General features: G+C 36.5%; 1 protein-coding gene across 1 annotated transcript; it reads right to left on the minus strand.

The window, feature by feature from the left end:
* LOC122358213 (GPI ethanolamine phosphate transferase 2-like) lies at nt 1-26,926 on the minus strand. Its single transcript, XM_043258001.1, has 4 exons — nt 26,879-26,926; nt 24,238-24,644; nt 13,179-13,370; nt 1-61 (listed from the first exon to the last, which is right to left on the minus strand). Exons 1-4 carry the CDS (start codon nt 26,924-26,926, stop codon nt 1-3), a joined length of 708 nt encoding a protein of 235 aa, XP_043113936.1.

Here is a 26,926-nt window from a genome sequence, read left to right on the forward strand (position 1 = left end):
TCACGCCGGTGAACAAGATGCCGAGGACGCAAACGTGAGACGAATCGCGCCGACGGTTCCTCTGAAAGAGAACGTGAGAAAAACAGAAGGAAAGATTCTTGTTTAGGCTCATCAAAGATGCTCGATTTTCACCCGCTCTCTTTCTTACACACGGAAGAATCAATATCGACTTGCAAGCAGCCTTTTGTTTGATAGCTCGCCTTCGCGCTTTGAAGTCTGGAGAGAATCGATAACAGCGAGGTTCGGTGCTTCGCAGCGGGAGCAGAAGTTACTTATTATAGCCCACAGGGGTCAGTGGGGTCGCCTGAGGAAATCAGCAGAAACTGCCTAAAAGACCACCTACTCGCTTTTGACAATGTAGTAAACGCAGCAAAACTGCCAGGACAATATCAGGTCAACATCAGATGCAGAGATTATACAGTACGCAAATATACCGAATAAATGCTTCTACTGTCAGGACAAAGCACGCTGAAGCCATTTAATGGGACAATATACAGTACCATGTGCTAAACTAGATCTCATCATGATGTTGGCATTACAGTATATGTTATGATTTAATCAGAGCAGTATTTCCAGGTCAAGAACATAGGTTTTGAAGTGCCCCGTAATGGATTTAGTGTAATCTCTCAAAAGAAAGAGTTGACTCCGAAGCACTGAAATGAATCGTTTTAAAACGAAATCCCAAGGAACATGAAATATTCGTTTTAAAAATGACTCGTTTCAATGATTCATAGTCAACTCTTTCTTTCCATTTCAATAACTCTTTTCACGTTGGTCTGAGTGAAAATGCTAATTCATTCTCTGCCACTAGATGCTGCTTTCGGAGGGGTAAAAATAGCGCTTTACCCGGTAACACGAAACACAGCTTTATCAGGCGTTAAAGGCATGAGGAAATGAAAACGACACCAATCATCTCACAAGTACGGTTAAAATAAATGTATATTATTAAACAAAGAAATTTTTTTTCCTTGCATGCATGTCAGCCTGTTCTTAGGGATTCTTAGGGAAGCAAAAGATTAACCTTTTATTACCCATGATAGGGGCATTTTAACATTATGATGCCGTTCACATGAGTACTTTTTAATTTCTGTATTATATCTTAGTTCAATCACGTTTTTTTTTAATATTTTGTACTTCTATTGGATTTTATGGTATTGAATTATATGTATGCAGAGAAACTTGCGATATTCTCTATTCTCTATCATATTGGCAGATATGACACACTATTCAGTGCATATTTGTGTTTGCGCTCAAAACATTTCTGTTTACATCGTGTTTTTTTGCAGCATTGAGCAGTGTAGCCAATCACAGACATATCTGTTGATTTCATTCAACGTAACTGCCAATCGGAGGCGTTTAGTTAGAATCAACAGTCTTTGTCCATGCAAGCTCACAAATCCTCTCATTATATCAAAAAATTATGAGATGAACTGAGAAGAGATTGCTCTCTTTGTGTTCTAGGCAATAATGTATTTACAAATTGTATAAAACCTTTTTTTTCTGGGAACACACACACGGCAAAGTTTCCGGAATGACATCTGCGTATTTATGTGGGGTTTACACTTGAAAGAGCAACGGACAGGACAAAAATATAATCGACATGAAAATGTATGCGCACCGAGGCTAGAGCACATTCACTAATTTCTGAAGCACCCTCAGTATTTAATTCTGGAACCGAGCCTGAATAAAACTGTGTTTGAGCAGTTTTCATTATCAGTAGCTCATATTTAGGCGATCACACTGACTGTTATGCTTCAAAAAAAAAAAAAAAAGGAGGATATTAGTTATCGTAAATCATTAATCCTTAATGCATGCCGGCTGCATCTGTTACTTCTTGCATCTTTTCATTTCATTTCATAAGTGGATTGTTTGGTTTCATTTAGTCTAAATCTCCGGTATCAACATTATTTACCCGCTTTGCATGTATGGAATAGTTATGAACCACTAACTACCCGTTAACCAATCCACAGCCATAATTCTAAACTAGTTGTGCGGTACCAAATGTTCCCACTGGAGGAAATGATTTCCGTTCCATCATTTTTGATGTCATTGTCATGTTTTCAAAAGGTGTTCTAAACAACTTATGTCTGTCAATCGATTGCAACATCAAGAACTTTTTGTTAACTTAATTTACTATCCTTGAAAAACATAATACAAAAATCTGAAACTGTATTTCAAGACCATTGTTAGCTGTGATTGATGTAATTTGTAAGGGCTCAGCCATGCACATATTACTTGCACTTTTATATATAATAATGACATTTTCTTTAATTTAATAATAAACAGCGTATATATTTAGCTACATTATATATATATATATATATATATATATATATATATATATATATATATACACACCTAAACACTATTTTTTATTAAATTAATGTCAATTTCATTACTGTAAATGTTAATTCAGTAATGTGTGATATTGGTTGCGTTTATTGTTACTATATGATCAACTTTGATGCTGTCATCATTATCATAGTTAACTTTTTTCTTTAAAAAAAAAAAAAAAAAAAGGTATAATAGCAAATAATACAATTTCAAAAAAATGTGCAGTATAGGGTGACAAAACTACAATATAAATGGCTGTTTCAAATTGTCATATTGTACAAATGATCATTTCAATAGATATCAATTTAAGAATTTGTTCCCACAACTTATTAACTGATTATTCATTCTCTCTTTTAGTTAAGTCACGCCCATGATTAAACTAAATTATTCAATGTTTTATTTAATTCATGGCCACATTATTTTTTTTTGGTTGCATTAAAAAGTCCGAATCATTTTAGCGAACTGGTTTATTGTAATGATTCACAGATCAAATCAAACTTCATCTCTGCACAAAAGTCTAGAATTATTTGTTAAACGTTTTTAATTCTATATCTGTTTTTTTTGTGTACATTTATCTTTTCATGTGTAACGCTGTCACTCTAATCAAAATCCATTAATTTGAAACCCTTGTTCTTAAGCTAAAAATACTCCTCTGATTAAATGATATTATGCAATCCAATTATGACGATCTTATCTAGTTCATCATACAGTGCACTGCCCCCTTGAACAGCTTCAATGCACTTTGCTTGTCTAGTGCACTTTTTCCAAAGGGCAGCGTGACTGTATGTACTTTAACTATGTTAAATCAGGAGTCGCTTGTAGCTGGAGACTCTACAGTTTCACACAACACTGGATCAGTCACATTAAATGTGATTAGAGCAAAACAGGCGGGGATTTCAGCAATTTCCCTGGAGAAGAAGGAAAATCTCATCATTTTTATTGCCGCTGTTTCTCTGTTCCTCTTCACTGTAAATAAGCTCCATCAGAGAGCAAACTACATCTGCACAAAACACTTTAATCCAGCACGCGTTACCATGCCAACCAGAACTTGGCAACGGCACGTTGTTCCCAGGCATGGACGCATATGCCGAGAGAGTGACGCAGCAGGAAAAGTGACGGCAGGAGAAAATCATCAGAAGCGCACACACACGCACACACACACGCACGCACGCACACACACACACACACACACACACACACGAATACAGACGCTTTATTCGCTTTAACATGCACAAATGTGCAACAATTAGATTTGTGTTTCATTACAATAAAGCCACCTGCAAAGCTAAAGCTTAGGTCAATAAACTGTGAATTCTATTTTAAGGTTAAAAAGGAGTGTTTCACATGAAAAATAAAAATACTGTAATCATTTACTCTCTTGATATGTCATGTCTTTTTTTGTATTATTTATAAATTCATTCAGTAGGCCAAGCTATTTGTTTAATCAAATTGTTTGTTTATATTGTCGTTCATTAGATTTTTTTTCTTTTATTTTGTATTTCAACAAGTCTTTCATTTTTTCCAATTATTTGATCTTTCTTTTCTTTTCTTTTTTTTTTGGTCTTTGTTTTGGTATTTTCTTCCTTTGATCTTTTCTCCTCATGTGTTCACACAGTTTTGGAGTTTATTTATTTATTCAAAATATTTTTTCCGTGTGTTTTTTTTTCTTTAGTTCGTTCTGTTTATTGATCTTTCTTTTTGTTTGTTCATTTGTAAATTCCTGCAACTGTTCAGTACTTTATTTATTAATTCAGCCTAAATATTTGTCCGTTTTCATTTATTCTGTTTTATATTATTATTTTTATTTATTCCCTTATTTGGTTAATAAAATAGTTCGTTTCACTACAAACATACAAAAGCTGTCCCGGGGGCCTGTACTTTTTCAAAAGAAGCACGTTTGTCCCTAAAGTGTACATATTTGAACCTAATAGAGACAAAAGTGTGACTTCCTGTGCGCAATAATGCTGCTCACCAAAAGAATAAGTTAAATACATTTATGAACTCATAAATCATATTTATAAAAGATTGGACATTGTTTGCTTACGCTCATTACATAAAACACATATTTTTTTTTCTGTACAACACAAAATTAGACTCTGTTTATGTAATATGTTTGCACTGCTCTTTTCCAATCTCTCTGAAGACATACAATACATGGAAAAGAGCAGAATGAATCATTTTTCAACATTTTAGTTCAACAAAAGAGAGAAAGTCACACCGGGTTTGAAATTACACGAGGGACAGCAACAAAGTGCCAAGCAGTTTTAAAAAGCAATTGTGAACTAAAACGTAAGAAACGAGAGCTAAAAGCTAAACGCATTAGCATGTCTTTGCCTGGAGAAAGAAAGCAGATGTTCCATTATGCTTTATTTATCTACAGAAACTCAATCAGAGCGTGAGAAAGAAAGAATGAGAGCGATTGAAAACGTGAGTGTTCATTCACGTTTGGTGTTATTTATACCGTACCATCACCCAGAGAGAAGAATGACCATAAAACGCTGAGGAAAAAAATCTAACGTAATAGAGATAAATAGAGCGATGTGGCAGGAAAGAAATAAAGACCAAAGATTTGGAATAAATAAATAAATAAATATTGAACACAATTTAATACACTTTGTGTGTATTAAATTACTAATTATTAAATTATTGCGTGCTGCATGTTTTTACATTGTACCTGTATTTTTAAAAATGCCTACACCTCAACAGCAGAAAAGTGTTTTGCAATACAATTTGAGCATAATAAATGCACTGCAATAAAGAGTGACCAATCAATCAATAAGTAAATAAACAAAAATAAAATTGAATGATCAAACAACAAAAAAAAAAAGAAAGAAAGAAGACTGATAACCAATCAGGCGCTCCTCGCAGACCCCGCCCTTTCAGTGAGAGCCAATCAAATGGCCCATTCAGTAACAGGGTGTTGTTAAAGCAGCTGGAATACAGTTTGAACACAATAAATACGCTGTACTTATTTTCTGATGTAAGTACATAGTAGTTAAGGCCACCTAATTTAACAATAACTAAACAAACAAAAAGACAATCAATCAAACAAACTAATGAACAGCAAGAAAAACGAATGAAAGGTCAAAATAATTAAGAAAGAAAGCAAGAAGAAAGAAAGAAGGAAGACTGAGCACCAATCAGGAGGTCTTTCTCGCAGAGCCCGCCCCTTCAGCGAGCTCTAACCAAATGGTGTTCTCCCAGACTCCGCCCCCTCAGACAAACCAGCTCCACTAAACCGCTGTGGATGAACGGGTTGCACACTTAAAGGACTCTGTATTTCTATAAAGTCCATATATAGACCTTTACGAAGCGTCACAGAATGAGTAAAAGTAACATCAGTGCACTTGAGTTCACTGGAGTCAGCAAAAGCTTCTCAATAATAAAATAAAAAAACAAAAGCCGCCCTGGAATCGTGTTTTACTACTAAACTCAGGTTCAACCTGACAGTGCGCCTTGAACAGTTTAGAAGCCGATAACCTGACCAATAAACTAAACCTTCCAGCAACAAATAACAGGGAAAGTGAAGACGCTGCATTAATCCGGACATATCTGATCCTCGACATTACAGCAAGCAAGGAAAGCAGCAGCGTATGCACTTTCACAGTGCTGCAACACGCATATTTAAATGAGGTCAATCTTCATTAGGCAAAACCATGCAAATGAGGCTAATTCTGCAACGTGCTGGATTCACAAGCATTATACACCTTGTAAACTGTGCCAAGTCCACTAAAAAAAACCTGTGCACCCTTGCTCTCAGAAACTGTGCAGGTCTTGCCAACCAGACTGAAGTTGGTCCGTTTTGCATTCATCTGCATATCGTTAATCTCTGAGTTCTGCCAGCGATTCACTCGGTCTGACGGCTTTCAGTCTGGCACCGAAGGTGTGTAAAACGCACTAAAATAACAATAATATCTGTGTGTGTGTGTGATACGTGTGAAAGAGAGGTGGTTTAGGTTGCCAGATATTGCGTCAGATTTAAAAATGTCCGCTCTAATAAAGGAAAACGTTGAGCAAGACCGTGGCCGGCGGTCTCCAGACAACAGACCCCACGCGCCGCCTTACATAAACTCAATAAATATGCTGAAGACACGAAATGTCTGTTTATTTATTCATTCACCCCGTCTTTCTGTTTTATTCAATTCCAGTGTTGCTGATCTGTTGTGCCCGCAGCCGTCCGTCTGCTTTTGGAGGAAATGAGAGAACTATATGACCTTTCACCTTAGAGCACAGCACTTCGACTTAAGAGTCAAGCAGGTTATCGTGATCAACATAAACACATGCAGAAGTCCTGCCGTTATTCCTTGGGTGTGCTAGATGGTTGTTAGGGTGTTGTGGGTGGGTTGCTAGGTGTTGAATTCTGATGAATAAATAAATTAGGTTGAACAACTGCAGGAGTCCACAAGTGAATGGATAAACAAACAAACAAGAAAGAGAGCGGAAGTTAAAATAATCACATACTTAAGTACTTAAATACTTACATTTAAGTACTATTAAGTAATATTAGGATTAATATAATTTTTTAGGATTAGGATTGGGTTTTTGTGCAAAAAATGCAAAAACTAATAATGAATATACCGAATAAATGATAAATAGAAATAAAATAATATACATTCATAAAATGAAACCAATATAAATGCTGCTAGGGTGTTGGATTCTTATAAAGAATGAAAAGCGAATGAATGAATGAACAGAAAGAAGGAATGATCAAAAAAGCAAACTAACAAAAATTAATAAAAAATTAATAAAAAATTAATAAAAAAACACACACAAATCAAAACTGAAAATTCAGGATGTAATTGGCTGAAATCTAAAATGCTTTGTAATGATTATGTTTTACTTTTATTAAATAATATAATATTTGTTATAAGACTTTTTCAACTGGTTACTAAAAATAACCACACTTTTACTGAAAGTAACAAACCCGACAGAATTTAGGTTATATTAATCATTTTCAGCTTGTATTTTGGGCCGTTTTTCTCTTTGGCATTTTCGGACGATAATTTTAGCTGGCCGTAATTTTGGCGCAACCCTAATTAAACGATGATCTTGTCATTCAAGTTATTATGATAAATACAAACGTGCACAAAAGTTGTGATATTGCTGCTCGGGTTTTGCCGTATTCTTCACGGTAGTCGCAAAGTAGCCAAAACAGCCCATCTCCCTCTCCGTCCTCCTAACGATATTCCGGTTCATTGACACAGCTCAAGACCGTCCCCCTATGGGAATTACTTTACCGTCTGCCGGGCAAAAACTGCACATCTGATTGCTGAGGAAAGCACCTCACGCCTCTCCTCAACAAGCCGCACGATTTGAAACATGGCTCGTATTCATAGAACAAACCATGCGAGACGGGCAACACGCCGCACTTGTTGTTTAATACATTTTTTATACAGGTAGTATCTCAAAGTGCTTCAGAAGAGAAATACGTGAGCGTGCGCGCGCACGGTAATACGCCTATTTCTTGATCTGAGGCAGAATTCATTTCCATCTCTATGTGGGATCCGCATGCATAAACACTCTCAGACGAGGTGTCAGCACAACACACACCCCTGGATTAATCAGGATAAAAATACAGAGCTTTTTATGGGCCTCGTCCGACGCAGGTGTGCAGGTGTGCCGGAGTGCTTTTAATTATTCTCTTCAGATGCGTTCGGATCTAAAAGCAGAGAAAAAGGGCAAATTCCACTTGAAAGTGAGCGTCGAGGACCGTGGCCTGCTCACTCGGGAGGGCAGTGCACTTGAGACGAGTGCTTTCTAGGGTGCGGGGCAGTACAGTCTCATAAATGGCCTTTGGACGATTTAATATGAATGTGACATTAGTAACCTAACAGGAAAAAAAAAAAAAAAAAAAACTTGCAGTATAAAATCATGTTTGGCTGATTAAACCTCGTTTATCCAAAATAAAGGTTTTTCTTTACATAATATATTTGTGTACACTTAATTATGTGTATATAAATGCAAACGCAGCATGTATATATTTAATGAAAATATGCTATGTTTAAATATAGTTATATGTAATATCGAACATAAGAAAATCAATTTTACATGTAAATACTTTCAAAATATATATTGTATGTGTGCATTTTAATATACACATAACAAATAAACAGTACAAACACACACATTATGTAAAGAAAAAATTGTGTGCATCCTTTCCTGATAAAAAAATTACTTCAGATATTACCAAAAATGTGACAGCTACATGTTTTTGGGTTTTTTTTTAATACGTCAAACATGTGACAAAATAAACTTTGACATAACAGTTTATGGGCATCAATCACCTGAGTACAGGCCAGCTAAAAAATAAAATAAAATTATATATATATATATATATATATATATATATATATATATATATATATATATATATATATATATATATATATATATGCATCTGTTTTCAAATCCACATGATTTGAATATCACAACATCGATATTTGTCAAAATAATAACATGCACAATATACTGTAGTATTTAGAAGAAGCTAGCAGGAGTCCAGCAAGTAAACACATTTCCTGGAAGACCCTGGAGAAACGGCAGCCCGAGCAGCTTCAACAAGCAGTCTGTCAGATACTGTAACATAACTAATACTTAAAGCAGGCAAGTAAACATTTGTTCTTCACTTGCTAAAAACTAAATTCTCAGGGAACCCAGTGAAATACATCACAGCACACGCTAAACTGAACAAGAACCACCTCACCAGGTGAGTGAACATGGTTCAACATTTTAGTTTAAGAGAGAAACAGAAAGTTTACAGTGTTCAATTTCATATTAACTTGCTCTTTTGAGCTTTCCATTCGAATAAATGAACGTACCACCTGTTTACCACCTTGATAATCGAAAAACGTTTTTGAGCAGCAAGACAGATGATTATATATTACATCTTAGAAAAGGCAGCTTTGCATCATAAATAAATGGCATTTTAAAAAAAACAGATGCTTTTAATAATATTTTTGCTCAAGTAACTTATATAACCATTCATGTAATCATTCCAAACCTTTGTCCATATATAAGCAAGTACAGAAAAAGTCTGTTAGTCACACGAGCTGCAGACCGTGAAGAAAAATGAAAAATTCATAAACCAGCAATCAACTGTCGAGTTACTATTTGGCCATGTATTTATTTCGTGAATACATCTGCTCCGCCTGAAGAAAACATATTTGAATTTTTCCCTTTTGTTTTATATTTTTTTATTATTATTTACCGCACCGAGCGGCTACGCTTCAGCTCGTTCCTCTGGCTTGCGCGCATATCTGCGAGAAGAAAACATTAAGCTTTAATGCTCAAAGCGCTCTGATTCCACCAGACCTGCAGCAGCACACAATATTTCCTCCGTCCCTTGAGAAGCGCTTCAGGAAATCGTGTTTTCCTCTCTGACGGTAAACGCAGACATCGTTGAAGTCTTCTGGCTGCGGAGAGTCTATATTCTGCATGTGAGATGCCTTTCAGACAAACAGGGTTTATGATGTTGGCTTGGGCTCACATCTCACACTGTCGCTGCTGAACTCAGACGCTCCCGCACTTCATTTTCCACACTCCATTCAGACACTCCAAAACTTGCGTCTCGGCCAAAATTCCTGTTTATTTCTTCCGCGCTTGGCTTTCTCTGACAACAATCACCCCCCCCTCCTCCGTAAACAGCTTTGAGCATAAACTCTGATTAAAAAAAAAAAAAACATCTTGCTTGACATCTTTTCACTCCGTCTTTTGTGCGTTTGTGGTTTTTCCTCCACTACGGTCAACTGCGTTTTGTTTAATTCATATTTTCGATCAAAGGCTGCACGATATTGCAAAAAAAAAAAAAAAAAAAGCAAAAACCGAACAACGATGAGATCAAAATCAAGCTCGGATTTGCGGAGGTGCATTCTGGGATTGCCTGGTATGTAAAAGATGTGATGCTGTGGAACGTGATTACGCCGTGTACATGCTAAAAATATGCTTATGAAAGCAGAAAAGCTATTAATACATCTTGTTTACACGAAGGAGCCTTTTTTTGAATGGACTAAATACCACACGCTGAGTTGTTTAGTAGCTTGTTTCATGCATGTGGTGCAATAATTCTTGTTTTGGTCTTTTGACACGAATAAATCAGATGCAAAACAGACTCAAGGTTGTTTACGCCTCTAAAAGCCGCGTGAAACATATCTGCGATTTACATATCTATTCAGAAAGGTATTAAGCGTGTTAATGGCTAGATCATACAGCACACAGAAGATTTTTAGTTTTTCATTGCCTCATGCGTTATCGTATACCTTACTGAATATAGCTTTGCTGGATATTGACAGTAAAAACAGTATTTTAATTTCATTTCATTAGATTTGATTCGATTCGATTTCTTCATATGTTTAATTATTGTTAATTATTATAACTATTTAACAAACAGAAAAACATTACAGAAACATATCGAACTAGAGTGCAAAAATGCTGTAAGAAAATGAATGTAATAAATACACAAAATTAAAAATGTAAAAAAAAATTAATAAATAAACTTCTAAAATGTAAAAGAGCCTTAAACTTTAAGGCAACATCATGCAAGTACTCAAACTACATCTAAATAACTTAAAACCAATAAATTAACATTTATAAAAGCTATATACACATGCTAAAAAAAATACAAAAAAGTTAAATTCATAAAACTACTAAAAGGTAATTAGGCAACAGAAAATCTAATTCAAAATATTAACAAAAACAAAACCACACACAGATACTGTATATAAATAAATGTAAATACTTAATAAAATGTTATTTTATATATGTAATACACATACACAAACATTAAATACAATAACATACTAACTGTATCATATAATGCATCATCTTAAATATGGCAAAATTTGGTACATCTAAAGTGCAAGTATATACTAGGGAAAAACAATAAGATGATTGTTATTTTATAAATAAGGCTGATTTAACTCTTTCTTTCTGTGCTGTGATTTGCCCAATACGCTTGGTCAATACTTGAAAGGCAGTTTAAATAAATGAGAACTTTTTGCGGAACCCATTTATTGTATTTGCATGGGAAAAACCAACCAGCGCAAGACACATCATGCAGGTTTAAAAACGCCAAATGTAAACTATAATTTTTTTAGCTGAACTACCCCTTTAAACGCACTACAATCAACATTCATTTGGGTCAAAAGCAGAATATGTGATAAAAAAAAACACAAAAAAAAAACAGAAAGCGAAGGAGAGAGAGCGAGTCTAAATGATGGGGTGGAAGTCAGCGGACGTCTGCTTAACAGGCGAGCCAGAGGTTGCCAGGGCAACATAAACAATGTCCTGCAGTGATTAATGAGTGTGAGAGTGACTCTGGTGGCACAGGGTGGCACTGCCAATTACCTCACGCTCGCGCTCCCTCTGTCATATGGAGAGTGTGTAATGGAACACAGCCTGTGGCGCTACACCAAGGGCAGGAGGTCAAAGATTTAATTAGGTGGGAGTAAATGTCAAGGGGAAGAGGCGAGCAGCGAGATATCGTCACAGGAGTAAACTGTGTGTGTGTGTGCTCAGAAAACACTTTGCACTTTTATGCAAAAGTTGAACATTACATTAAAACAAAACAAATGCAGAAATTCAAAGCCACGCTAGCCTTGACTGGCAGTGTAGCAGTTTTACCAAGTTCAAACACATTAACATCGTCACGTACATTACAATGCAACGTGCGCGTGCATAATATCTGAACAGTAAAGACATCTAAAATATAATAAATCATATTATTTATTTCTATTTCCAGCAAAATATGAAGCAGCTGTAACTGTTTTCAACATTTATAATATTCAGAAATGTTTCCTGAGCAGCAAATAAGAATATTAGAAAGATTTTGAATGACACTGAAGACTGGAGTAATAACGCTGAAAAGTCAGCTTTGCATCACAGGAATAATTTACTTTTTAAAAATATATTCAAACAGTTATATTAATATTTGCTGATATATTAAATTTGCTGATTTTATGCTAAGTCCAAATTCATTTTTACTTGACTGTAAGCAGTTATTTTAAATTGCAATATTACTTTTTTTTTTTTTTATTCATTACGGGTTAAATAAATACAGCTTTCGTGTGCATAAGACACTTCTTTCAGGACAATAAAAAACATATTGCTCACCCTTAACTTATGAATGCTACTGTATATAAATGCAAGTTTCAAGGTTAAAAAAAATATTGGTAACACTTTAGAAATAGGTAACACTTAGGTAACCGCAAAATAAAGTGTTACCAAAATATTTACAGTATGGTCTTTAACATGCTTAGGACTGTATAACTACATAATTACATTCATACCCACATTATGGTATATAAAACATATTATAGAGAAACTAATACTGTTATACTTTAAATAATGCTTAGGGTCAGCTTATATGATGACTAGATTTAGTCCAATTCAAGCCAGAGACAGAAGAAACTCCTGTTAAAGTGACAGTTCACCCAAAAATGCTGTTATTTACTCACTCTCAGATTACTCCGGACCTGATTTTTTTATATTTTGAAGAACGTTAGTAACCAAACAGTTGACGGTAGCTGTTTCCATAGCCTTTTTATCCCAAACAATGGAAGTCAATGGCTACCGTCAATAGTTTAAAAACTTTTTGGGTGAACTATTCCTATTTCTGAGTCTCTTGGGTCAAGCTCTCGCGTAAAAAAAAAAAAAAAAAAAAACCCTCGAAAAACACTGCTTCCCCGAATTTAGCGAGAGCCACCTTCCCAACGAGAGGAGCTCACCAACATGAAGTTAGCGAAGAAACTTCAGACAATTCAACAACAATGATAATGAGGGGAGCTAATTTATTCACCATCTGACATTCAAGGAATGTCAATAAGATATTTAAATATCATCAAACTTACTTGGAGACGGCACGGCTGCTGTGTTGCCATGGGAACAGGACGTTTCCGACGGCGGCGCGATAGCTGTAAACTCCGAGCAGGCCGAGAGCCAGAGCGATCTTAGACACCAGCGAGCAGTGACGCTGAACCAGGAGGAAGATCAGAACCAGAGACACCGCTGCCAACACGGAGAGGAACACCTTATGATCCCCACTGAAAACACACAAACACACACACACGCGCGGCGAATAAATAACAGGCCAGACATGTTCTTCTTACATATGCACGCGAACGCTGAATATAAAACAGCAGAAAGACAAACCCCTTATGATTTGAACTCAAAACAAACACTGCATAAACAGGCATGATGCAACAAATCTTCCACGTTAAGCTGAGTTTCTTTGCAATAACACACTCTGTTGGTGTTTCCATTTGGATTTCTGTCATGTCGGAAATCTCACTGCTCCAAATACGCTGCGTTCCATTTAACTCAGAATTTCACACTTCTTGCTCGGTGAAGTGCAGTAGAACGTCAAGTTGCAACAGAACATGTGACTTGGGAACTTTAAATCCACAGCCACTTTGTCTTGGCGCTGAGATTAATGATAAACAAGCGCATTTAAATAACTGGACCTGATTAGCGAAAGGGGAAAAAAAAAAACGTGGTAAGAGATCGAACAGCGTATGCTATGTTTACTCTTTTTGTTTATTTATACATCACACAAAATGCTACTCGGCCAAAAGTATGTAATAACGTTAATATATCATATAAAATTAAAATACAAAAAAAAAAAAATCAAATCATTTGTTTTTTTGGGGGAAGATCAAAAATCATTTGTATTCGACGTTTAATTTTCATTATTAACCCAGTATAAACCTGACATAAATAAATTCATAATTCAATGTTCAATTGAATTGACCGGCATCGCAAATGATAAATTCCCACAAAGCATTAAAAAAGATATAATAAAATAAATTTAAAAAAAGAGAATGTTATCAGAACTTTGGCTAACGTGGCAAGGCTCTCTCAAGGTTCTGAACAAATTTTGTTTCAGTAACATTAATAGAACATTTGTTTAAAAAGGCATTCGCTGGACGCCTAACAAATGAAATTTAACTCATATTCCACTCACAAAAACTGATTTTGGGACTGACGTGAGGGAGGTAGCATGTCAAATTATTGATATTGATGTTAAAAATCTCAAATAATGTCAGATGTATCAGTCCATCAGAATTCAGGAGGCGGAGAAGCCGAGCTGCAGCATGAGTGTGTGTGTGTGTGTTCATGTGAGAGAGAGAGAAAGAGAAAGAGTGTTCAGAATGCAGCTGGAGTGCTCTTCTCATCTAAGGTAATCAGGTGTGGGCCACACAGGCCAGGTTAAAAGGTGTGTGTGTGTGTGTGTGTCTCTGTCAGCAGTGCGGACATGATGAGGTGTGTGTCCTGGAGTGAAGCAGAGGTGAGTGTGTGTGTGTGTGTGCGTGCGCAGTGAAGTGAAGGAAAAGGTGAGCGCTAAAGGTGCACATGAATGTGGCCCTGACATGAAGCCACACAATCTACTGCTCATTACCTACAGAAGAGACAGACAGACAGACAGCCGGGCGAACAGACGACAGACGGACAGATAGATAGCTATCTGTCATGCAGTCTACAGCCTACACAAGCAGCTGTCTTCTACTGGAACCCTTTAAGTGACTCTTTGGAAGGCTCTCTATGGCCAGAACAGTGCCAAAACTTGCATTAGCAAATATTTACACGCTATTCAAAATCAAATTAAATGTACTATTCATAAGCAGTTTAAATGAATAAATTAAACTGAATAATTAAACTTCAACTCGTGTTTGTTATTATAAATTATATATTGTTACATCAGCTTTTGTAGTTATATTTGATTTTAAATTAAAAAGCTTAAGTCGATGTAAAGGTTTTACCATTTTATTGTTTTATTATTACTATTTATAATGCAATTTTGAAGTGGTCATGTGATACAATGTCAAATTATTATTATTATTATTTTTTTTGAGTAGTTTGAAGCTGTTTGTGCGTGTATACGATCTGCAGAGTTACAAAGCGCAAAGGATTTATTCTATTTAAAAGAGAAGGCTGATCCAGACCGGGTTAAAACGGCTCATTAAAGCAGAAAATGTAACTTACTTAAAAGTTGTGAGTCAGAGGCACCAGACTGTTCTTGCAGAGTTACTTTATAATCTCTGCGCACAGCCAGCATAGGCTGCTCTGTCAGGTTCAGGAAATAGTCCACCGTAAATGCCCTGAACACACTCTAATAATTGTGTTGAACTGTTCTGGAACAGTGGTGTAAATACAACCTGATCACTGGGAATGGAACATTTGAACTCGTATAATATGACCCGTTCAGACAGGAATCTCAGATCAGCCTGAAAAAAAACATTTGGGTGGATTTTTTATTATATGCATACGCACTAGGAGCTGAACAACTTTAGATTGTTTGACTTTTATTTGTTTAAAGTTGAGTGAACGTCGACTATTCGCTGGTCATTAATAAAACAAAGCTGCATTTACACTAGTGTAGGGTGACCATGAGGAACCGATGTCATACACTGATCGTTGCGCGTACAAACAAAGCCAAAACCTAGATATTTTAGGCAGCAAAGAAATCCTGGCCAGGACGCCTACGGGATAAATGCCTTTTATGATCACCCTACACTAGTGCTTTTAGTTTTTAAAACGCATAACTTTTACTGTAAACGTGTGAAAAAGGCGCAAAATGGAGACGATGGCGTGGCTCACATTCAGACAGGCGTATCCTTGACGACCGAGTAAACGATGACATCACGCACGCTGCGATCTGTGTTGGTCGATTTCCGTCCGCGATCTAAGTATTAGAGAATCTACCTACACATATTTACAGTCGTGCAGGCATGAATGGTCACCATGCGATATTTTGCAAGTGACATTTTTACCAGTTTCACCAACAGAAAAATATTTCCACACTGCTATATTTCCACAAAATATATATCTCTGCTGCTTTGCTGAAATGAGCCACCTGGTTCCCGATCGGTCCTCCTGTTTAAGGCTGCCCCTGCAAGCTTATAGTGTGCCCGAAATAATCAGACTTTTACTAAATAATATGAAGTTTTTAGTCTAAATCAGTTTAACGTGTCAAAATGAACTTGATCTCCAAAAGACTCAAACTCCAGTTCTAATCATTTATGTTTCTCAACACAAGTGCTGATTTTATTTGGTGTATTCAGAATAAATTTAGGACCAATAATCCGGGTGATAATTGGGGATGGAGCAGACAGTGAGACTGAGAGGGATAGAAGGAAAGAATGAGGTAGAGAGGGCACTGACAGAGCACGCAAGAAAGGAAGTAGAGAAAAAAAGACTGATAACGCAGACGGAGAGAGAAATTTTCATCCCGATGCCAGTGACCCTGAGCGTCTCTCTGCTCCCCATCTATCTGCTCCGAGACAGCCAGAAGAATACTAATGCATCTCCCACACACACACACACACACACACACACACACACACACACACACACACCTGTGTGCATGTGTGTGTGCGCATAAGTGCACATTTCAGGGTCGGGTTTCAAAATAAGTGCAAGGGCATGTATGATAGTCTCAGATTGCTCCGGAAAGTATGTATGAGTGAAAAATTCCTCAATGTGAAGCTCAGATCTATAACCCGACGAGCTACAAGAATCACAGGTGCGTTCTTGATGCAAATAGCTGCTTAAAAATATCACCAGAATAAGAAATACAGTATAAGGCAGCGTAGGAAAAAAGGATCCTAGAATACTTCACAAGTCAAAGAAAAAGAATCAAAATATAGGACAAAGTAAAAGAAATTATGACATTCAACACCTAAATAGATTTAAGTACATAATGATTATTTGATGCAATAATTGTGTTACATAACTGTACAATTTTTTTTTTTTCATGTTTTTATGATTTTATGAAAAGTGTCCAGTTTATTTGACCAATATATTTTAAAAACCGTAATGTTGTGGAATACTATTACCAATTAAAATAACAGTTTCAATAATGTGTTTTTATTTATATTTATTATTACTCTATTAATTATTTTTTTCTTCAATATTTTAAGGTTGAACTAACAAATTATTTTATATATAATAAATAAACTTAAATTTTTACTATACCATTTATTCATTTCAGTTAATTTTATTTGAAAGTTTCAGTCATTTTCACTTTAAGTCATTTTAAAGTTCCAGTGCTGTTTCCATTTTTATAGTGTTTTTTTTTATTTTTCAGTATCATAGATATTTACATAGATATTTCAGCTGCAGCGATCTTAAACTTAGTTAAAATATTTAATTTTACGCTTAACAGTCGACAAGAGTTTAGTTTAGTAAAACTAAAAATATCCACTATCAATTTTGATCAGTTTATCAATCTTTGCTGAATTAATATTTGTAAAATTTTATTTTAACACAATTTATTTTAATTTCAGTTTTAGGTGTTACAGTGTAATTTTGCTATTATATAATTTTGATATTATAATAATTTTGTCATTTTTATTATTTTAATATATATTGTTATTTAGATATGTTCATTTAAATTTTAGTTTCAGTCATTTCAAACTTATCAAACTTACTGATTAACGATCTTTGCTGAATTGCATGATTCAGTGCGTTTCTTAAAATCATTTGATGACAGTGTACATTTTTACTTACTATAGTATCATGTTGTTTAGCTTAGCCTCTTCTCAGTCAGCACGGTACTCTTAAAAGGCAGCTGTCTACAGTTTGTAGGCACTCAAGACCATCCGCTTTCCAACAGTAGACACAACTAGTCTCTAATTCCCACCCCAATCCATTTATTCTGCTCATTTCTCTCTTCCTTCAACCTTAGAAGCCGGACCTCGCACCGCCCCATAAGGCATGAAACACACGCAAAACCCCCCAAAATGCAACATTGAGACTCTGTTGACCACAGCAGCATATAGAAACCAGCGTCCAGACCTGTCAATTCAGACATAAACTTCATCTCATTTACGACAGCAAACGTTTGCTCAGCAGAACCTCTGAATGAATACTACGCAACGCCCATCCAATTAGACTCTTCAAACAATAACGCTGACATATCGCAGGAATGAGAAAGCTGTGTTCTGTCAGAGTAAAGCCGGATAATACCAGAGAGGGTCAGCGCAGGACAATACCAGACCTGTCAATCTGAGCAAATGAACAGAGCCGGCGAAAGAGAGGATAATTACTTTATTTGTGCAACCGTTCTTAAGTCTAAAGTTCAGCTCAAGTGTCAACCGCGTCGTATATGAATTATGAAGTCGAATCTTTCATAAGAAGCAACCAAAAGTGTTTTTGCGCAAATCAGCTACACTTAAAATATTCATCTTTGCCATCAAATGATAAGAGTTCTCAAATCCGGTGCACTGATTGTATACTATTTCTGGCTTTCTATTTTCCAAGCGTGCATTCATGCATGCTTTTTGGGTGAATAATAAAACAGCCCTTTGCACAACGAAAGAGGAGTTTGTGAGAAGCTCGCTAGAGACTTTCTGAGTCAAAGTGCAGGGGAAAACTAGAATGAAGCTGCTTTTTTTTTTTTAAACGCGTGAAGCTAAAATCAAGCGAAAACGAACTGAGAGTTAATATCAAATCAACGAAGTGCAAAAAAGAGCAAATGAAAATCTCACGAATGTGAACCAAACTATCGTTTAAAGTTCTCTCATGCTCACTAGAGCTGGATTCGGGTTTAACTCTGTATTTTACCCTCGATTAATGAGCACTGGCTTTGTTAAATAAATAAAGACCTAATTGTTTATTCAATCAAAAACAAAGCGCAAACAGTGAAATATTTAAAAAAATCAATGTCATTTAATAACATGATCCTTTAGAAATCACTCTAATATGATGATTTGCTACTTAAGAGACATTTATTATTATTATTATTATAAGTATTGCTCGTTAATATTTTTGTAAAAAATAATTTTTGGAATTCTTTACTGAACAAAAAGCTCAGAAGAACAGCATTTTTGAGATCTTTTAAAACATCATAAACGTCTCTACCGTCACTTTTGTTCGACTCAATGTGTCCTTGCTAAATAAAAGCATTTTTACTGTTACCAAACTTTTTGAACGCAGCGCTGATGATATAAAATCCTCAGCAAAAACAAGGCAACGATCGCTTACAACCTTCAGATGAAGTGTTGTTCACAGCTGTGCTCTGTTTGCGTTAGTAACAGATCTAAGCGGAAGGGAAGAGGAGCGAGCGTTTCTCGCAGAGATAATGCAGATTCTACCCGTAGGGCCCGTTTCAGCCGGGTAATGAAATATTAATTAGAGCAAACTAAAACAATAATACGAGCCGCCAAATCCCAAACACAGAAACACACATCTAAAAAAATAAAATCTAACTGGAATAAAAACATCAAAGCGTTCGAAAACACAAACACCACTCAAAACTTTTCATCCAATATTCCAAATTCCAAATCGATAACTTTTTTAAAACAAAGTTAAACACGAACTGCCAAAAAAAAAAAAAGCAGTCATGTTAGAATTTGATATAAAACTTAATTAAATTGGATTCGCTTTAGTATGTAAAAGAGCGGCTTTATCCTTCAGCAAAATTTCTTCTTCAGCATTTCATTAAAAGAAAGTCATTTATAAGGTTTGCGAAGACACGAGAGCGAGTAAAAGGAGTCTCCTTTTTTCGTTTATTTTGGACGAACTATTCTTTTAAACTCAATTCAATTATCTCAGCCGGTTCCCGCATCAGTTCACTCGCTCTCATGCTGTGTGCTTTAAACATAATCATAATAAAAGCCATCTGCGCGAGATTCATTGCAGCACGTATAATTATAAGCTCCATATATGTAATGAGAAGTCCACCGATGGACGCTTCAAATCACAAGAACAGGAAATCACGCTCTCCTTCCTGTAACCCCAGAGACGCTGGCACATGTCCATCTCTCCCGTATGAACGCCATGATTTATTACGACCGCAATAATTGTTCTTCATCAGAGTGGGCCGGTGGGCGGAAGAGAGGGAGAGAAATAGAGAGGAAAGTCTTTATGTGCGGCATCGAAGGCTTTTTAGATGTGGACGGCAGGTGATGCACTTAAGAGACGGGAGCCATCGATCCATGATCTCATCTGAGAAGACACATCAGTGGAAAGCTCTGCGAGGTCGGCTGAAACTTATAGTTTGCGTGACCCACCTCTATAAACACTTCAGATACAGACTGAAAGAGCGCAGATTCTACGCTCTGAAACTGAGTGCATCGTTTTTATACGTATGAATTTGCTGTTAAAATCGACGGATACCATCGCTGCGCTGAAAATGCGTTGCATATAACATTTTGCAACTGTATTGCTTTTACAGTTTTTGTAATCATATAAATGGAGTCTTGATGAGATATTCAGAAAAATAAATAAATCTGTCAGTCTATACAGTATATTATTTACCAAACATAACCCAGACAACGTACAGATTAGCCTAAGCTAAACTAAACTAACACTTAACAGTGTTTTTATTAGGAGAGTAAAATTAACCAATCGGAGCGCAACAAGAAAGGGCTCTCCATTTTTTGTTGCATTACTTATCAGATGGACTTGTCACGTGATTCTGAGACTAGAGAAAGTGTATTCATGAAATCTCATTACAAGTGAACTTTAGGGAAAATATATTACACTCTTTAAAAAAAAAAAAAAAAAAAAAAAAAAAGTTAAAAGGTTCTTCAAAGTGATGCCCAGTGTTGGGGTAACGCATTACAAGTAACCTGAGTTACATAATCAGATTACTTTTTCAAGTAACTAGTGAAGTAACATTACTTTTTAATTGACAAGAATCCTTTTTCAAAAAAGTAACTCTAATTACTTTGTTTTCCCATTTATTGACTGGTTTCCTGTCTCCATGTCGAGGTAAAAAAAATGTGGAAGTGCAAGCTTCTAAGGATTGTTGGCAAATTTTGTCTGTTGCTTTACTCGTGAGGCTCTTTGTGTGAGACCAAGCTGGGTTTTGATTGGTTGACCGGTTGGAATCTGGCTAATGGGGTAGAATAACGCTGGCACAGACCGGCGCTGTACCATCTGTCTGTAAGTGTGTGTTCGTGTGTGTGCCTCTTCCAGAGACGCACGGATCACAACACACAGGAGAGAACAAAGTTAATCGCCCGGGGTGAAGTGTGTTTAGACGCTGGAATTTTAAAGGATATTTATCAAACGCACTGCAAGAGCGTGTTTGGTTGGCTGACAAATAACTTGCTCACAAAAAGAGCTGTTATATATGCAAAATAGTTTAGTCATCGTTGCGATTTGACCATTGTTGAATGGTTTTGCAGATACTTCAACGGTCCTGCGGTGTGACAAAATAATCTTGAAAGGAGCCAGAATGATTATTAAAATGCCAGCTAATTAAAATGCTTAATAAAAGGGACGAATACATTAAAATTTCTTTGCCGTGTAGCAATTAGTCCTCTTTTCATAAAACAATGATTTCATTAGCCAAACAGTCTGCAGGCAGTCTGAATATAAGCCCAGGAGAGTCCAGAGTCCTTCTCTCTGATATAAAACCAAAGAGAGCGTGTGATTCGGAGGTTGTGAACATTAATTGCTTGCTGTCTGACTGTAGCCTGAGTCTTCTGAAGTTATATGATAGTCCTGTTTGAGGATCGGACCAGAGCACTTGATATTCACTGATTATCTTCGGCAGCAGCTCTCGACAAAATATGGCACAAATCTGAGGAGTAACATATAATATTGGTCTAAAAACAAGAATGAGCAAACGAATGAATCGAACAGAATGCAATAAACGAATGCAACGGGGAAACAAATAAAAGAAAGAAAAACCAAAAGAATAAACTGAACAAGAAAGAGCGAGACAAAAGAACAAAAAACTATTGATAGAAAAACAATGAACACAGACTAAGAAAACCAAGTGCAAACAAACAAAAAAAAACACTGTGCAAACAAACGAAGAGTGCAAACAAATGAGAAAGCAACCTAAGAAAAGAACAAACAAATGAGCGAGCGAAATAATTCACAAACGAAAGGAAGAAAGACCACAAAATGGACAAACTACGAAAAACAAAGTGAAAGCAAATGAGAAAACAACCACAGAAAAGAACGAACAAACAACTAAACAAACGAGCAATAATACACAAATGAGTGGACGAACGAACCAAAGGAAGAATGAACAGCAAAACGAACAAACGGAGAGGGAAATTAAGAACAAAATAATGGATGAAAGCACGTAACGGAAAGCAAACAGAAAAAAATACAATAAACAACCGAACAATGACACGAAAGAAGCGACCAAACAATGAAAGAATGAACTTAACGAGAAACGAGGCGGAACAAGAACGAAAAAAAATGGCCAAACTAAGAAAATGTGCAAACCAAAAGAAAATAATGGCAAACAAAAAATAACGGTATGAGCAAACGAACAAAATAATACACAAATGATTGGAAGAATGAGCACAGTAAACAGCCATTAAGAAAAAAATAAATAAATAACGCATCAAATCAATGTCACAAAACAGCAAAGAAATATATATTATTTTTCAAATCAATGTATTACTACATTAATTCATACTTTATAATGAGTTAGTCTTGCTACATAGATATACAGATACTATATAGTGTATAGTTAACGATGCACAAAAACAATAACGATGTATATATGTAAAATATGTTACTGGAACCGTCTGCAAGCATTAGATGCTCTCGCTTCACACGACTGGCCATGAAGTGTTTCAAACGGTTTCACGACGGCAGCGACTCGCAGCGCGATTCATTCACTTCTCGACTTGAGCGAGAGGCCGTATGATATGACAAAGTTGTAGAGAGATCCAGACACGGCCGAGTACCGCAGTCGAGCTGAAACGCCTACAAGCAACCAACAGCGCAGCGACCCGACAACCTGCGGTGATTTAATCGCTGTCAGTGTGAATGCACCATTAACTCTCTGTGCAGACAGTCAGACGTCTCACTACGGTTCAGAGCAGAGCAGCACAAAAATGACTAAAAACTATCCTAGTTAGCGGGGCTGTGCGATTCACTGAATCTCAGCGTCGACAATTATACAAACACAATAATCAGGATAAAACCAGCCATCTGCTTCTTTTCCTTCATAGCGGTGAGCTTTTGCCCCTTCTTAAGAAGTTTGAACATAGAAATTGAGTCAAATTAAACAAGGCTATTGTAAAACGTATTCTACCGAAGGACGTGCTTGATATTTAGAAGCTGCGAAAGAGAACTGGAGCATTCTGTATGATGTAAATAATCAGAATTGAATATAATAAACTTTCTCTTTGGAGATCTTAAATATTCAATCTATAATGTGTGCATAAGCTCTGTGTACATACTATGTGTGTGCTAGGTATATATAAATAAACACACATCTGTAGATATTCAAGAAAAATGTTATGGTTATACATTAAATATATTTATATACAAATTAAATTATATGACATGTAAATAAAAGTAGACATTCCAAATATATACTGTATGTGTGTGTCTTTATATATACAAATTATGAATATAGACAGTACACACACACACACACACACATATATATATTATGTTCCCAAAAACTTTTATTTTGGATGTGATCAATCATGATTAACCGTTGCTCAGCACAGTTGGTCATTTGTAACTTTTTCCATTGTATTTCTTTTATTGTTTGCAGTTTATGTTTTTATGGTATGACTGACTGCTAACTTGTCTTGAGTAATTGTTTGAGGACTTTTTTTTAATTTTTACTAGTTAAACTTAAAACTGGTATTAGTTTCGGTTGCAACTAGCATTAAGAATTGTAAACTTTTGCTGGTATCTAAATGTCTGATATCAGCAACCTTACCTCCATCAAATTATACTTAATACGTGAAGGTAAAAACACAGGTTTTAATAAATAATATAACATTTTATAAAAAAAAATAATAATAATAATAATAATACAATAAAAATTAATAAATAAAAAAATAAATGTTATTAACCTTAAACCTTAACTTAATTAATTTGAATTAATTAAAATATTACCTTATATTATGTCATAATAACAGTTAATCAACAGGCTCCACATAGGGACACAAATCCAAACGTGACATCATCTCTTACCTGTTGAGCCAGTGTCCAAAGTCTGGCAGGTGTGCCCACTGCACTCCGGTCTGGTTCAGTGACCTCAGCAGGCGACAGCAGGTCAAGGTCAGCAGCGGGGTTGCCAGGGCCAGCCACTTCTCCGAGCCGAGACTCATCCCCAGCTCTGCCGCCGGGGAGAATGACGGCCCTTCCTCGGCACCGGAAGGAAGCAAAGGCCCCTCGTCCTCTTCCTCATCCCGACATCGCTGTTCCCTGAAGTACTTCCTGCAGACGTCCTGGAAGACGGCCAGGCACAGCGTGTTGAGCAGGAAGTACCAGGTCTGGTGTTCCTCCTCTATGAAGCTGCTGGAAGCCAAACTGAGGGTGTGACCCACCGTACCGATCAGCAACAGAGCGTCCAACTCCGACAGAGTCCAGTCAGAACCCTACAGTGAGAGAGAGAGAGAGGGTACGTATTAGCCTCGTTTCAAACCGGCTCTGTTTACTAATTAGGCAGGTACCTTCAAACTAAGCAAAGCCTCAAAGTTTACACAGACAGCAACACATGATCTTTCAGAAATCATTCTAATGTGATTTGCAGCTCAACTGAAAACGGTTATATTTTTGTGAAACAATGTTTTAGGAAGCTCAAAAACAGCATTTATTTGAAACAGAATTATAATGAGAGACAAATGATAAACACAATTAACACACGCAAAGTTTTTACGTAGTTTTGCGCTGACGCAGTACATTAAACTGCCACATCTATCAATATTTTCAGCAACGCATGATGCACGGGATCTTCCATACAGACAGAAGTTTGCACAAAAACACACCAAAAAAAAAAATCAATAGAGCAGTCAGATGTGAGGCATAGAGAGAGAAATGGAGCAGAAAAGGTGAAGCGGTGAGAGTTGAAAAGGGCAAAAACCACAAATAACCGAAACATCTGACAGTGTGTGACAGTAAAACGGCACTGACACCAAAGTCACCGGTGTCCAAGACTGTAAAACAACTCTACAGACAGCACTTTGATGTGTAGAGCCCTGAGCTAACACACACACACACACACACACACACACACACACACACACACACACACACACACACACAGAGGTGAGGGTGCATGTTGTGACTGTTTCACACTGTATGTAAGTGCAGGGCTGCAGGGAGCAGAGTTGTGTTGACTTAAAGGAAAGTGCTAACAGTCTCACACACACACACAAACACACACACACACACACTCGTTTCTCTGGGTAACCCTGCACACTGGTCGATGTCTTCAAAATCGCAATCACACACCGTGGCATCCCATCTTAATACACTTCTTCTTTTTTTTTCTCGTTGCAAATGATTCATCACTGCTTCTATTCTGAAGACACAAATGTTTGTTTTCATCATTTTTCATCAAAGTGTAATCACAATCTTTTGCATCTGAAACAAATTTTCTTTCTAACCGCAGCCACGATGGGTGAAAATATTACTAACCAACTATATTTTTTGTGAACAAAATATCATTGGTGTTTGCATGATGTTACAGTAGTGTGGGTGGATGACAGATCACTGCTATATGGTTGTTAGGGAGCATTTAGTCATACAGTGGCAGATTTATTCTGCAATCAAAGTGCAATCAAAATGAAATCAAGCAACAATTTCTGCCAGTTCAATGACACACACACACACAGCTAATAAATATGAAACAAAATAAAACAGCTTCTTAATATCATATTCAGTTTTTCCTCCTTCAGTTTAAAAAGACTTATATTCACCATTTATATTAGTAGAATAATAATTTATATGTGCAAAATATATACATATTACATGACACATCACGTATAAATAGATTTCGTCTGGATCCGTGTGGCCAAAGACTTACGCCAAAGACACTTACGAATGGGAGAAATCATAGATAATCTTTAGATTCCTTATTCGACCGCTCCAGATACTGTAACGCACGAAACGGCCGCCATGAAAGCACACTTCTGTTACAACAAATGCATTTCCATTAAATTCTCAATTTTTCATTATAAAAAAAACGTATATTTTTTCATGCTCTGCTCTCTTTTGTCCATACTTTTCCAAACCTATGTTTAGGACTCGGTCTTGTTTGAGCTACCTGAAGGTGTTTCTGAAAGCGACCCTGCCCAAAACAACAGAAAATGTTATTTGAATAGCTATAATTGTAACTGTGCTGGTTTTAAAATAGAAAGCATATTGGTGTGATGGATTCCATTGATGTGACTTTAAATACTACTGAAAAAGTGTCCTACAAAATGGAATTAATGGTTCATAATGGTATTTTAATGGAAACCATTAGAATTCTGTGATGGTTTTTTATAGTTTTTTTTGGTGTGGTAATGTTTATGCTCATTCTGCTTTCGACACATATCGATATCGATTAATTTATCGAACATGTTATGATTTTATCAAGAGAAGCATCATCATCGATATTGTTCGTCAACACAAAGCCCAATCCCAAGCCTTCTTTCCTTCAGCTTCCCTCTACATCACGTGCTGCTCGTCCTCTCACTTCAAACAACAGGCAGTGTTTCTAAGCTGCCGATAACGCGATACTAATTGGTCGCTCTGTGGCTGGTTGTGTGTGCGTCCCTGGTCGTGATGAATACGACGATCGCGCAGCCTTGACGCTAGCGTTACCAACGGGACCGTCGCATCTCACCGGCGCGTGACAAGGCCTCGCCACCGCAAACCCATGCCTCCCATTCAT

This window comes from Puntigrus tetrazona, chromosome 14 (genome assembly GCF_018831695.1).
Source record: "Puntigrus tetrazona isolate hp1 chromosome 14, ASM1883169v1, whole genome shotgun sequence".
Classification (NCBI taxonomy): Eukaryota; Metazoa; Chordata; class Actinopteri; order Cypriniformes; family Cyprinidae; genus Puntigrus; species Puntigrus tetrazona.

Excerpts from the sequence above, each read along its gene's own strand:
- LOC122358213 (XM_043258001.1), bottom strand. The coding sequence starts at position 26,926 with ATGAATGGGAGGCATGGGTTTGCGGTGGCGAGGCCTTGTCACGCGCCG. Across the intron at positions 24,645-26,878 it reads CGAGGCCTTGTCACGCGCCG|GGTTCTGACTGGACTCTGTC; the intron begins GTGAGATGCGAC and ends CTCTCACTGTAG. Across the intron at positions 62-13,178 it reads AGCAGCCGTGCCGTCTCCAA|AGGAACCGTCGGCGCGATTC; the intron begins GTAAGTTTGATG and ends GTTCTCTTTCAG.